This window comes from Leiobunum rupestre, chromosome 4, assembly GCF_980474605.1.
Source record: "Leiobunum rupestre chromosome 4, qqLeiRupe1.1.hap1, whole genome shotgun sequence".
Taxonomy (NCBI): Eukaryota; Metazoa; Arthropoda; class Arachnida; order Opiliones; family Sclerosomatidae; genus Leiobunum; species Leiobunum rupestre.
Genome location: NC_143387.1, coordinates 64,565,385 through 64,578,382, shown reverse-complemented (window position 1 = coordinate 64,578,382; position 12,998 = coordinate 64,565,385). Strand labels below are relative to the sequence as shown.

The 12,998-nt window shown below is 38.7% G+C and overlaps 1 protein-coding gene across 2 annotated transcripts; it reads left to right on the top strand.

Moving 5' to 3' along the window:
- Positions 1–55: 55 nt before the first annotated feature.
- LOC149948748 (uncharacterized) lies at positions 56–1,993 on the top strand. Of its 2 annotated transcripts, none has more exons than XM_090172495.1 (6): positions 56–225; positions 301–609; positions 675–803; positions 861–995; positions 1,060–1,355; positions 1,415–1,993. In XM_090172495.1, the coding sequence occupies exons 1-6, from the start codon at positions 144–146 to the stop codon at positions 1,736–1,738; spliced, it is 1,275 nt and encodes a 424-aa protein (XP_090028621.1). In that variant the 5' UTR covers positions 56–143; the 3' UTR covers positions 1,739–1,993. The 2 variants fall into 2 exon arrangements, with proteins under 2 accessions (XP_090028621.1, XP_090028622.1); XM_090172496.1 differs by having other exon boundaries at positions 1,060–1,330; positions 1,415–1,650.
- Positions 1,994–12,998: the final 11,005 nt, after the last annotated feature.

Here is a 12,998-nt window from a genome sequence, read left to right as displayed (position 1 = left end):
CAGCAGTAATTGAAGCAGACGCCATATGATGAGTTATTTTTTTGATTGTGTGTATTTTAAAAAACTTCAATGATGTGATTTTTAATTCAGTTTGAATTATTTCTTTTCGTTTATTTTCGTTTTATTGTTAATATATTTAAGACATGTATATGATAACTTCTACAGCAATAATATGTTCATATGTTTTAATTTTTAATTATGCAGCATCTAAAGAAATCAAATCAAGTAAGTTTCCTTAAGCCTTGGTTATAAATAAACATTGGTGGTAAACTGGTAATAACTATGGACTTGTTTATCTAGGTTATATTCAAGTAACTGTTCAAACCATTCCTTCGGGAGATGTAATAATAAATGCTAGTGAAGATCTGAATTTAACTTGTCGGGTGAATTCGAATGCCTCACCCAGATACCGAGTTTCATGGATCCTTCCTGTTAAGCAAAGCAACAGGGATTATGACATTGATAGGGTTACCATTATCAACAAAGAACACACTGAGTTAACTGTCTTAATACGAAATCTAGATGAGAGTGATTCAGGCCAATATACTTGTGACGTAATCGGAAAAGACTTTCAAAAGATAAGCGTTGTTAGATTAACCGTCAGGCCAAGTTAGTATTAAATTTGTGAACTAGTTGTACAAATATATTTCTTATTTAACATTTTGTTTTTTCAGATAATAATTTAAATACATGCTCGGACAACTTTTTCCCTTGTGGTACTAACCAGTGCATTCCTAAAAGGTATGTCTGTGATGGGTTTCAAGATTGTCCCGATGGCAAAGATGAATCCTGGCAAATCTGTGGTAAGAAAAAATATTTGCATATATAACTTAAGATATAAATTTTTAACTTTCATTTAGGGCCTGATATTTGCAAGGGCAAAATTATTTGTGACGATGGTCGTTGCTTATCTGAAGAACAATGCTGTGATCCTGAAGAAAATCCGGATTGCAGACCATATTTAATAACGTGCTGCCTAAAACCATTACTTCCAAGTAAGTTGCCTATTTATAGTTGTAATGAATTTGTCTATCATCCTTTTATTTTTTTTATTCAAAGTTGAAGAGACTCATCCATCCACTGCCAACACGGAACATAACAGGGATTTAATTTTTGTGCAATCAACCATTTATACTGTCATTAGCTGCGTAGTTGCATTTATTCTAATCACTCTAATCATGATTATTGGATTCTGTCGATTTCACATGAAACGTTCAGCAATGCTGTTTGCAGCAAACAGTCAATCTCGTACTGGCCGCGCAAACAGTAGCATTTCTAGGAGCAGCAGTTTACCTCAACGCCTTTTTTACTGGCCATGGAGAATTTGGAGGTCTAACTCAAATTATACATCAAGAGTGAGCTAGTTTGAAGGTGAAGAAAACTACATTATTAATATTTCTACTCTTTGATTTAGTGGAGCGCTGGAGATGAAGATTCCTTTAGCCGAGAGAGCCTCTGTCAGTCTCAAATTCCTCGTCCTTACCCTTGCAGCATATCATCAACGGGTAGTTTTATAATTATGTATAGCGGTCCTAATGGAGTTTGTATTGAACGGTTACCCAAACCTCCCCCGTATTCGGAAGCTCCTCCCATTCAAATGACAGCCGCACCCCAGGAAGATGATGAAGGGATTACTTTTGGGCCTCCCCCAGTTTACAGAAGTGTTGAAAATGTTTTCCATCCATCTGAAGAAGAGGTTACGTGCCAAGAAAATGGGTGTCCCCAAACTGCTGTTTGATATTTCTGCCTTTTTTTTTTAATGTTGAAAATTAAATTCAACTTTTTTTGAAATATTTGCAATTGACTTTGCAAATGTATTGCTAAGTTTTCAAGTCAATTATAGCGCATGGTTGTTTTTGTTTTTTATAAACTGCGTAGACGGGAAACGTAGCTTAATTTTTTAAGGAACATTTTACACTTTTTGTGGCAAACTACTACAAAACTTTTTTGTTTTATAGCTGTTTTTGTGTTTTACCCTTTTTAGTCATTAAATATTTACCAGTTTTTAATTTATATTGCATTTAATTTTCGTTTTTTAGTATTTTTGGGCTTTCAGGCTAGATGGGACCACTTTCTGATATTCGAATATGACCATGAAAGGCATGAACTATTCATTTCTACCGTTGCCTAGCAACGTCTCTACCATGAATAATAAATATTGCGGGAATGGGAATGTTTCCTTAGTATGACATTGGCCGTCGCCCAAAGGGCCAAATGAGCAGAACATATGGCCGACTACTCTTAACCGAAATTCTGGTCGGGCAAATGAGCAGAACATATGGCCGACTACTTTTAACCGAAATTCTGGTCGGGAAAATGAGCAGAACATATGGCCGACTACTCTCTTAACCGAAATTCTGGTCGGGCAAATGAGCAGAACATATGGCCGACTACTCTCTTAGCCGAAATTCTGGTCGGGCAAATGAGCAGAACATATGGCCGACTACTCTTAACCGAAATTCTGGTCGGGAAAATGAGCAGAACATATGGCCGACTACTCTTTTAACCGAAATTCTGGTCGGGCAAATGAGCAGAACATATGGCCGACTACTCTTTTAACCGAAATTCTGGTCGGGCAAATGAGCAGAACATATGGCCGACTACTCTTTTAACCGAAATTCTGGTCGGGCAAATGAGCAGAACATATGGCCGACTACTCTCTTAGCCGAAATTCTGGTCGGGCAAATGAGCAGAACATATGGCCGACTACTCTTTTAGCCGAAATTCTGTTCGGGCAAATGAGCAGAACATATGGCCGACTACTCTTTTAGCCGAAATTCTGGTCGGGCAAATGAGCAGAACATATGGCCGACTACTCTTTTAGCCGAAATTCTGGTCGGGCAAATGAGCAGAACTTATGGCCGACTACTCTTTTAGCCGAAATTCTGGTCGGGCAAATGAGCAGAACATATGGCCGACTACTCTTTTAGCCGAAATTCTGGTCGGGCAAATGAGCAGAACATATGGCCGACTACTCTTTTAGCCGAAATTCTGGTCGGGCAAATGAGCAGAACATATGGCCGACTACTCTTTTAGCCGAAATTCTGGTCGGGCAAATGAGCAGAACATATGGCCGACTACATTTGCCCGACTGAGCTGTCGGACATATGAGCAGTCGGGCCAAATGCACCCCACCCAATGAATTCTAAGTCTAGCCCCGTTCTTTATAACCAAGCTGAGCCTTTTAAAACGCGACTTAGAGGACAATACCTAGCCAAACGCAGTCGGCCAAACGAACAGGCGGCAAAAAAGTACACTGTCCAGTCGGCCAAATGAGAAGTCCATTTCGCCGACTTCTCAATCGGACAAATGGACAGACGGCGTAACGTGTATTTTGTTACTTACATATGGGTCATTCCACGGAGGTTCGAACACAGAGGGAACCATGGGTCATCCGATTTTAATGAAATTTTACACACGGTAAATTGTGGCTAATAGAGGGCCAATTGTGCAATTTTAGCCTAATATAATGAGTGGTTCCGAAATTATAGACTTTTGAAAATACCCCAGGTTTTTAAGGTTTCGTTTGCGCAAAAGTCGTACCCCTAAGCGTTATGGTGAATAACATTTTTGCGATTAAGGATAATATCATGCAAATCTCGTCTCTTGGACAATTCATAGCGTTGATTTCTAAAATGCTAACAAAAATATTGTATCTGTAACGGTTGTTTAAAAAATCGAACGTTTTTCAAAATATTTAGTGCATGGGGGGTCAACTTTGAAGCCAAGTACTGAAAAAGGGCATACTCCGATTTTAATGTTTCCTCTATATATTGATAGCCGTAAGTCTAAGCTTTTATATGATGTGCAATATGTTTGTGATATCGGGGCGTTAAGATCCCAAAACCAAACAAACATTATTTTCATGAAAAACACGTTTTTAAGAAGAAAAAAACACCATATTTTTATTCAGCTCTGATAAATTTTATTTAGATTGAAATATAATCTGTGCATTCGCTATGCAAATTAGGAATTTTCAACTTGGTTGACTTCCGTTGAGATGAAGACAAATTAAAAACCATTTATATCCAACTTAACGAAGATAGATGGTGACCTTTTTTATCCCGTATTATATCGGTCGTTCTTTTTTTTTTTATTCAAAGAAGAAAGGGCTGATTGAGTCTGAGAAGACCGCGAGCCCGGCGAAGACACCATCTGATTAATCAGGGCGAGATATGTGTAACGGCCACGCCAACGGGGGGATACGTGGGGACAGGGGTGGGGACACCCGTGGCGGAACTATTGCGACCCCACGTTGGGGGATTGGTGGTCGTGCTCACACGGCCATCCACAAACTCTGCCTCCCGGACGCCTGGGATTACAGGAGTGAGCCACTACTCCCGGCCATATCGGTCGTTCTCTTCACTAAAATATTACTACTTATTTCTTGACCTTTTTTATCTTTATTTCGTCTGCTCTAGATTCTGCTAGTTATGTTACTTGTTCATACAGATTCGAGTTTTATCACGTGTTTTTTAGTACATCTATTTCTAAATTGTTAATAGTATGGAAGTAGAAAACCCATTAGAAATGTGTTCCGTTGGAAAATTTATTCAAGAAGAATGCCACAAACTAAGCCATTGTAAAACCCAAGGAATAACAGATCTGAGAACCTTTGTCGATGAAACTCAGTCATTAATTGTGGCTCGATCTGGTGTTACGGTCGCGACGATGAGCGTCAACTTTAAAATCCCAGTTAGGCCTATTACAATTTTTTGACGGTCACGCACACCGTCGCGATGGTTTTGTCTTAGTGAAAACCAGCCTTTAGTCGGTCGGTCCGTCTACATCGTAACGTCGTCTGTTCCGCCGTCTTCCCTCCCATTCGCCTAAACTTAAGCCTCGGTCACACTTACACCTCATAATTGCTTCAAAAAGCGCTTTGGTTACTGGTTTTCAACCCGTTCGATCTTGCCTGAAACCGTTTCAAATCGATTCAAAGCGGTTTCGGGGTGTACGTGTGAACGCCGTTTTAAAGGGAATATAACCTGCAAAGGAATATTTATGGAAGACCCCTTTAATTTTTCAAAGGTTATATTCCCTTTAAGGTAAGGAAACTTTTACCTACTGACATTTCACATCGACCTATTAGCTAGAACCGAGCTAGAACTCACTTGTGATATTTCTTTTGTGCATATCAAATGGATCGCAGCATTTTCGTTGGTAATGAGCATATTTGGTAATTAGAGTCGCAAAGTGATGGTTACATAAATTATGCACAGCTCCTTCATTAGTAACACCAGATAGAGCCACAATTAATGACTGAGTTTCATCGTCAATGGTGATAAGTTTGTGGCATTCTTGTTGAATAAATTTTCCAACGGAACACATTTCTAATGGGTTTTCTACTTCCATACTATTAACAATTTAGAAAATAGATGTAGTAAACAACACGTGATGAAACTCGAATCCGTATGAACAACTTGAGTTTCCAGAATATTTTTTGGGTCTCGCACAAACCACCTAGAAAACGAGCCCAAACTCCCAAAATAGCCCAAATTCCCGCCCAAGAACGGGTTTTGGGGGAAAAAACAATTCAACGGTAGAGCTACGTTGTAACGTGTAGCACGGCTATGGAAGCTGCCTTTGAAGGAAATGATGAGAGTAAGACGCGCTTAATAAATTAATTAATACTAGTACAGGTCGTCGAAGTGGAAAATCAAGGTACGGCGTTACTTCGCCGAATTTTTGAAACTAGCCCAATAAACCGCCTCCAGCCCAAAGGTTTTTTTCCCGCAATAGCATCCTCAAAGTAGCCCAATTTGGGCGGAAAATCGCCCACCTGGCAACTATGTTCAGAACAAGTAACATAGCTAGCAGAATCTAGAGGATTGTAGACCATTGGACCGAAATCCCATTCGTCCGAATGTACCATTCAACCGAATTCCAATCGACCGAAAATCGCGTTTTGCGCGGTTTTCATTCAATATACCGTTAGTGATACATATTTATATATCGTAGGTTACGTGACGATAGTATATCTAATTTGGACTAAACTATGTCTTAAATATTTATTATTTCGTACCGACGTATATTTTTAGACCTTTTTCCCTTGAAATTTGATATTTTCCGGGTTTAATTTTGGAAAATAACCTTGATAAGACCCGACGTTAAATAGTTGCCTACCATATCTAACCTAACCCAACCTAACCTAACCTAACCTAACCCAACCCAACCCAACCTGAACTAACCTAACCCAACCCAACCTAACCTAACCTAACCTAACCTAACCTGAACTAACCTAACCTAACCTAACCCAACCTGAACTAACCTACCCGAAGTAAAACGAACCAGATTTAAATTTCCCATTCAACTGAATCCCGCCATGTTGCGCTATAAACGAAAATACTTTTCGGTTCAATGGGATTCGGTCCAATAGTATACAACCAATCTAGAGCAGGCGAAATAAAGATAAAAGAGGTCAAGAAATAAGTAGTAATATTTTAGTGAAGAGAACGACCGATATAATACGGGATAAAAAAGGTCACCATCTATCTTCGTTAAGTTGGATATAAATGGTTTTTAATTTGTCTTCATCTCAACGGAAGTCAACCAAGTTGAAAATTCCTAATTTGCATAGCGAATGCACAGATTATATTTCAATCTAAATAAAATTTATCAGAGCTGAATAAAAATATGGTGTTTTTTTTTCTTAAAAACGTGTTTTTCATGAAACATATTGCACATCATATAAAAGCTTAGACTTACGGCTATCAATATATAGAGGAAACATTAAAATCGGAGTATGCCCTTTTTCAGTACTTGGCTTCAAAGTTGACCCCCCATGCACTAAATATTTTGAAAAACGTTCGATTTTTTAAACAACCGTTACAGATACAATATATTTGTTAGCATTTTAGAAATCAACGCTATGAATTGTCCTAGAGACGAGATTCGCATGATATTAGCCTTGGTCGCAAAAATGTTATTCACCATAACGCTTAGGGGTACGACTTTTGCGCAAACGAAACCTTAAAAACGTGGGGTATTTTCAAAAGTCTATAATTTCGGAACCACTCATTATATTAGGCTAAAATTCCATAATAGGCGCTTAAATAAAACATCTTCTCAGAAATTGCCAAGAAGTAATATTTCCGACAGCCAGGACTCATAAGTTACTATTTATATAGTGCTTGTCGAAATATTAGAAGCTGGAAACTTTTCTCGAACATAACATTGGTTTTTTGCTAAGCCTTAACATGTCAAAAAAAGTTACCTGGTTAAAAGGAAACACTTGTTTCATACCGTACTGCAAAAGTAATACGTTAGTTCTAAGGAATTAGTTTTCATCTTTTTTCCGAAAGATAATTTTTTACGAAATGAATTAACTCTGCCTCCATGAGAAGCCTTAAAATTGCCCGGTAATATAAAAATATTCCGTATAATTTTAATTATTTATACCATAAGAGGATGATAATAATAATAATATTATCTTCTTATACTTAGTTTTAGTAACGTTATATATTTTACCTTAAAATATATTATCGAAAATTAACATTAGTATGTTCCTTATACACGTGAGCCGACGCGTTTCTTATCTGACGCAAAATTCTATGAGGGCAAAAACGCGTCTCCAATTGGCTTATATATGACTTTTGGCTAGCCATTCTAACCGTTAACCGACCGACCGGAAATAGTTCCTTCCCAGTAGAATTTGGAGAGGGGAGTAGAAACCGAGTATCTTTTATTGAAGCGTCCATTGGCCCTCTATTAGCCACAATTTACCGTATGTAAAATTTCATTAAAATCGGATGACCCATGGTTCCCTCTGTGTTCGAACCTCCGTGGAATGACCCTCATCTCCCTTAGGATCTCTGATGAGAGCGAAATTGCACCACGTGGATACACCAAGGAGAATATTGTTTCGCGCAGTAGCGGCGCTAAGGTTTTTTTTACAGGTGGGCTAATTATTTGGTGGCCCCTAAGAATTTTGTGGCCCTTACAACTTTAGTGACCCCCTTATAAATTTTCCAGGAAGCGAATAGAGCAAGGTCGTTTTATTGTTGCGGCTCTCGTCGCGTTTACTGGACCCCCTATGACCTTGTATCCGACCTGGAGGGGACACTTGCATGCCCAGGGTATTTCCTTAAATTCCCTTTCTTTTCTTTCTATTATCCATTCAAATGTCTCTCAATTTCCGCTCCCTTCCTCCCGAATCTATCTGTTTATGGTCTACTATCTTATTGAGTAAATAAAACAAATTTCTAGAGATAAAGAAAATTCATAAATTCAAATATGTGGCCTCTTAATTATAAATATGTGGCCCTTTTAATATAAATATGTGGCCCCTCTCAGAAATGCAGGGGGGCTAAAGCCCACTTCAGCCCACCCTTAGCGCCGCTACTGGTTTCGCGAGCTATAAAATCCTCCTTGGAAAAAAAAACTTGCGACTTGAAAATTAAAATATTACATTTGAGTAGCCAGATATATAACAAGTATAATTTATACAAGAGGCAAACATGTTTAAAAAATTATTTAGTCCACAATGCCGCGATGAGATGATGGCCCTGGCAGCTAGGAGCAACAAACACAACACCCCACACAAGGAGAACGCAACCCGTCAAAAGTCGTGGATTTTCTTGTTTACGTTTTTCATTGGCTAGACGCTTTAGCGCCTGCTGCCGTCGGAAGGGGAAAATTCGAAAATTGTCTTCCCCCCCGCCCGTAAAACGTTCAGCGTAAAGGCTCGTGACGCTCGTCCAATGAAATTCGTACACAACCCTTCGTTAGCGTGATTAAAGGCTAGCTGCGTTCTCCTTGTGTTTGTTGCTCCTAGCTGGCAGCCTCATCGCGGCATTGTGGACTAAATAATTTTGTAAATATGTTTGCCTCTTGTTTAAATTATACTTGTTATATATCTTGCCACTCAAATGTAATATTTTAATTTTTCTATTTTTTTTGTTTTTTTTTTACCAACGAAACGGTCCGTTTGAAGCCTATATAATGATCTACAATACGCGCCAGCGATCAGACCTGATGAAGCTCCCGAATGGGTAGCGAAACTAGTCGTCTAGTTTTTAAATAAACTTATTTTTTGTACAAAAAGTGGTTTCTAGTATATTTTATTTCTCGCTATATTATCACTCTTCACATTGCATTTTATAATTATATTTTAAAAATTATTATTTTATAACTATATAATTAATTACGTAATATAATATTTTTATCTATACACTCTAATATGTTTGGAAGATGGAGGACGCTCATTGCGTTTTGTGTTGTGAATCTTTGCGTGGCAAAACTGTTCGCGTGACTAAAACATTGATCGAATGCAGCTTGAAGAGAAAAGACCAAGTTCACAAAAAAAATGTCGCGAGTATTGACGGCTTTTAAAATTCATTTTGCGCTTGAAAATACCTCTACATGTTATGGTCAAAAAAACACGCAAAGAAGGCTGTGTGCCCAACACATGTAACTGTAGTGTCGCGCGCTAAAACGTCATTTAAAAATACGTCAATTATCGTTCATTCTACCTGTCGGAAAACCTATACTCGCCCATCTGTCATTCAAGCTCCCCTTAAAGCTATTTCAATTTTTCAAATGAGACCCCGTTAGAAGTGCCGCCTAATAGTGGAATTAGACTAAGATCAGCTCTTGATGAATTTAATTTCCAATCTAATTGTTTATTTTGTGGGAAGGGTACAAACGAAAGACGATATCGCGATGCCGTTTCGGAAGTCACTCCATTAGAAATAACCAAAGCGATAGAGCAACGCGCCAAGGAACGTGGAGATGAACTAGGAGAAATTGTACACGCGCGTGTAAATGCCGTGATCGATCTAGTGGCCGCTGAAGCCAATTACCACAGACCTTGCAAAATTACTTTTTTTTGCACGAAGAATCATCTTCGGGCCGTTCGGGAAGACCAAGAACTAGCAGAAGCTCTGTCAGTGCCCAAACCCAGAGTTCGTTGTTGATTGTGGGTACTTGTTACGCAAAGTGGTATGGTAGAGACCATCAATGGAAGCGGAAATATGTGATGCCTACTTGTCAAGTTGTCATATATATTTAGGCATTTTGGTAGTACTGCAATAGTAGTTTTTGGTGGTTACGACACAGCGTCAAGCGCAAAGGTAGTCGAACAGAGCAGGATAGATATTAGAAAATCCTCAGCTGATATATATAATCGTGCAAGCTAATGCATTCGCTACCGTTGGACAACAAGACTTTTTAGCCAATTTATCAAGATTTATTGACGTTTTGTCAAGACACCTCAGTAATTCTGCGATTAAAGTTGCGGATGCGTATACATTAATCGCAAATACCGCGCTCGAGTTATCTAAAAAATCAAATAGCGTTGTAGCTGTTGCAAATTACACTGATATTCTTGTCATTTTACTGAAGGTTTGTCAATCTTCCGTTTTTCCTCAAATTCCAGGAGTGGGAAGCAAACTGGATAAAATATTAAACGCAAAAACTATAAAAGGAAATTTAAGTTAAATGGCGGATTCTTTAATGGGTTTGTAGGCTATAACCCCGGCGTTTTTTTTAAGAAAGGAAAGAAATATCGGCTTCAAAGATCAAATCGCAGAAGCATGTGAATCTTTTATATTGGCTCTGTAAGGACAAAATCAAATGAAATCGCTAGATGAAGCGAGATACTACTCCTACAACCGAAGTTTAGTTGTTTTCTCTCGCGGACTTACCACCAACTACAGACAACATTGCATGAGGGTATACTTGCAGGTGAATCGATGTTCATTTATAAACACGCGCAAAACACAAGCTAATCGACAGTTATTCTTAGGTACAACTGCAGTGGCTTGGAAAAGACTTAATGCCAACAGAATGGTGGTGTGAGATATCTAGCGATGGTCTTCGTCCAATTCCTTTTTATAGTGCTCAATTGTCGGCTTTATCATGGCCACCTGTATTATGATGAGACCCTTGTTATTAGAGATGCCAATGAATCTATCCGATTCTTCGAAAAAAACTACTTTACTGGAGTGCGTGGTGCCATCTATTAATGGCACAGGAAGCTAAAATTCAAAATAGCGAAACAATAACGTCGTCAGAGAACCATTGTAGAGTATTATAATTAGTCAACTTAATATCTACTTAGTGGATATTAACCTAAATTATATATCCCATATAAAATATATTGCTAAAAATTACTATAATTTAAGTTTTTGTCAAATTTATAAACGAGCCAATCAACGCGAGGGGTACTTTTGTGTCTCACCTTTTGGTTCAAAATTCAGCTTAAGCATCTTGTTTGGAGCTCGACGCTAGCGACATCTGTTGAAAAAAGAGCTCGAACACGTCGAGCCGACACTTGCTTTTAAACCATGCGCTACTGACGACCTCATGGAAATCATTAGTTGCAAGTGCAAAGTGGGATGTACTGGAAGATGTTCTTGTAAAACTGCAGGCCTGTACCGTTCTTCGGTATGCTATCATTGCAAGGGACATACGTGCAACAACGTGGAAGATATTTTACACGAAGACGACGAATAATTTTTTTAACATATGGATAACATTAAAAAAAAATATTATAATTGAAATATTTACGATAATCCCAGAAAAATCTAATAGTGCGAAGAGCGAGAATAATAATAATTTAATAATTTAATAATACAAAAATATTATATTACATAATTTGGTTTTGTAGTCAGTGGTGGCGTAAGGGGGGGGGGCGAGGGGGCGGTCCGCCCCGGGTACCAGGGTAGCCTGGGGTGCCATCGGAGAAGCTCGAAGGGGGGGGGGGGTGCAAATCAGAACGATTAAACTTGAAGAAGACGGACGTGAAAACTTCTGCACGGTCCTGGGCGGTGTCACGAAACACTACCGTAGCCCCGGGGACCCAGCCTTCTTAAGCCGCCACTGCTCTCAGTAAATAGTTCAAAAAGTGCAAAGGTAGGGCTGACACACTTTTGGGTCTTACGTCACTTTTGCCCTTACCAGATTCCATGGAAATAACTGGTCATTGGCATGGTCCAAAATGAAATGGATTTGATCGAAGTCGCCGCTTTTATTTCCAAGACTGAAGAAAGTTTTATATATTAGGCGAATACTTTTGGTCTACCCCGAGTAGCTTACGACCAGTTTCGAGCTACACTTTTGCTGGAGTTGTAAAATTTTGGTAATGGTGTAGCACCAGCTATCTTTATAGTTTTCAGTTCCAATATAGTTAATACCTGAAAATTAAACTTAATTTGAACTTAGCAAAAAAATACAGGTATAGCTTACAAATCCGCTGAACTACTGCCTATGATTAAATATTTAAGCTTGATTAAAGGCATAATAAGTCGCTAGATGATTTGGGCCTAAGGTGGTGCCTTGGGTATTAGCCTAGCTGATTATTATTATTATTAATGGGCTCCGGAAATAGGGCTGGAAAAATTCCAGAATTTTTTATATCGGAAAAGGAGGAGCTACCTGATTTTTCAAACTCCGGTGTGGCCCTTTGATATGCCGAAGGAAATGTCGTGAAGCAATTTAAGTGTTGGTTGCGATTACTTATCTAATTTTAATTTCATTAGAAACCACATTTCCACTGTTAAATTAAAACGTAAATAAAAAATGCTGAAAACGAAATTTTTTCGAAATTCAGCTTATATAAACCCACGTAGCGGCCAGAACCTCATAATTTGCAAGGTTTTCGTCTGCTAAACAGACTCTTTGTGTTTTGTAATAGCAGATCATTTGCTTAGTACACGTAAATGTAAAGTTTATGGATGTAATTTGATACGGATAATTAAAGACCCTCATATCAGTTCCAAAAAACTCTAGTGGTAATATTCCAGTTCCGAATTTACGATTTCGCAATTTCTCCCCTGAGGACTATCATTAACAGAAATCCCTCAGTGTTATACCATAAGCCTATAACCTCTAAGTTTGAAACGCGCATAGCACCCTTTGTACTAACACTGGACGGGCGAAAAAGAAGAAACCAGGCGATAGTATCGGCACCTGGTAGAGCAGGGGCGTAGGAACCGGGAGGGGCAGGGGGGGCAATGCTCCTCCCTAGAATATTGCTGGGAGGGGCAACTTATGTT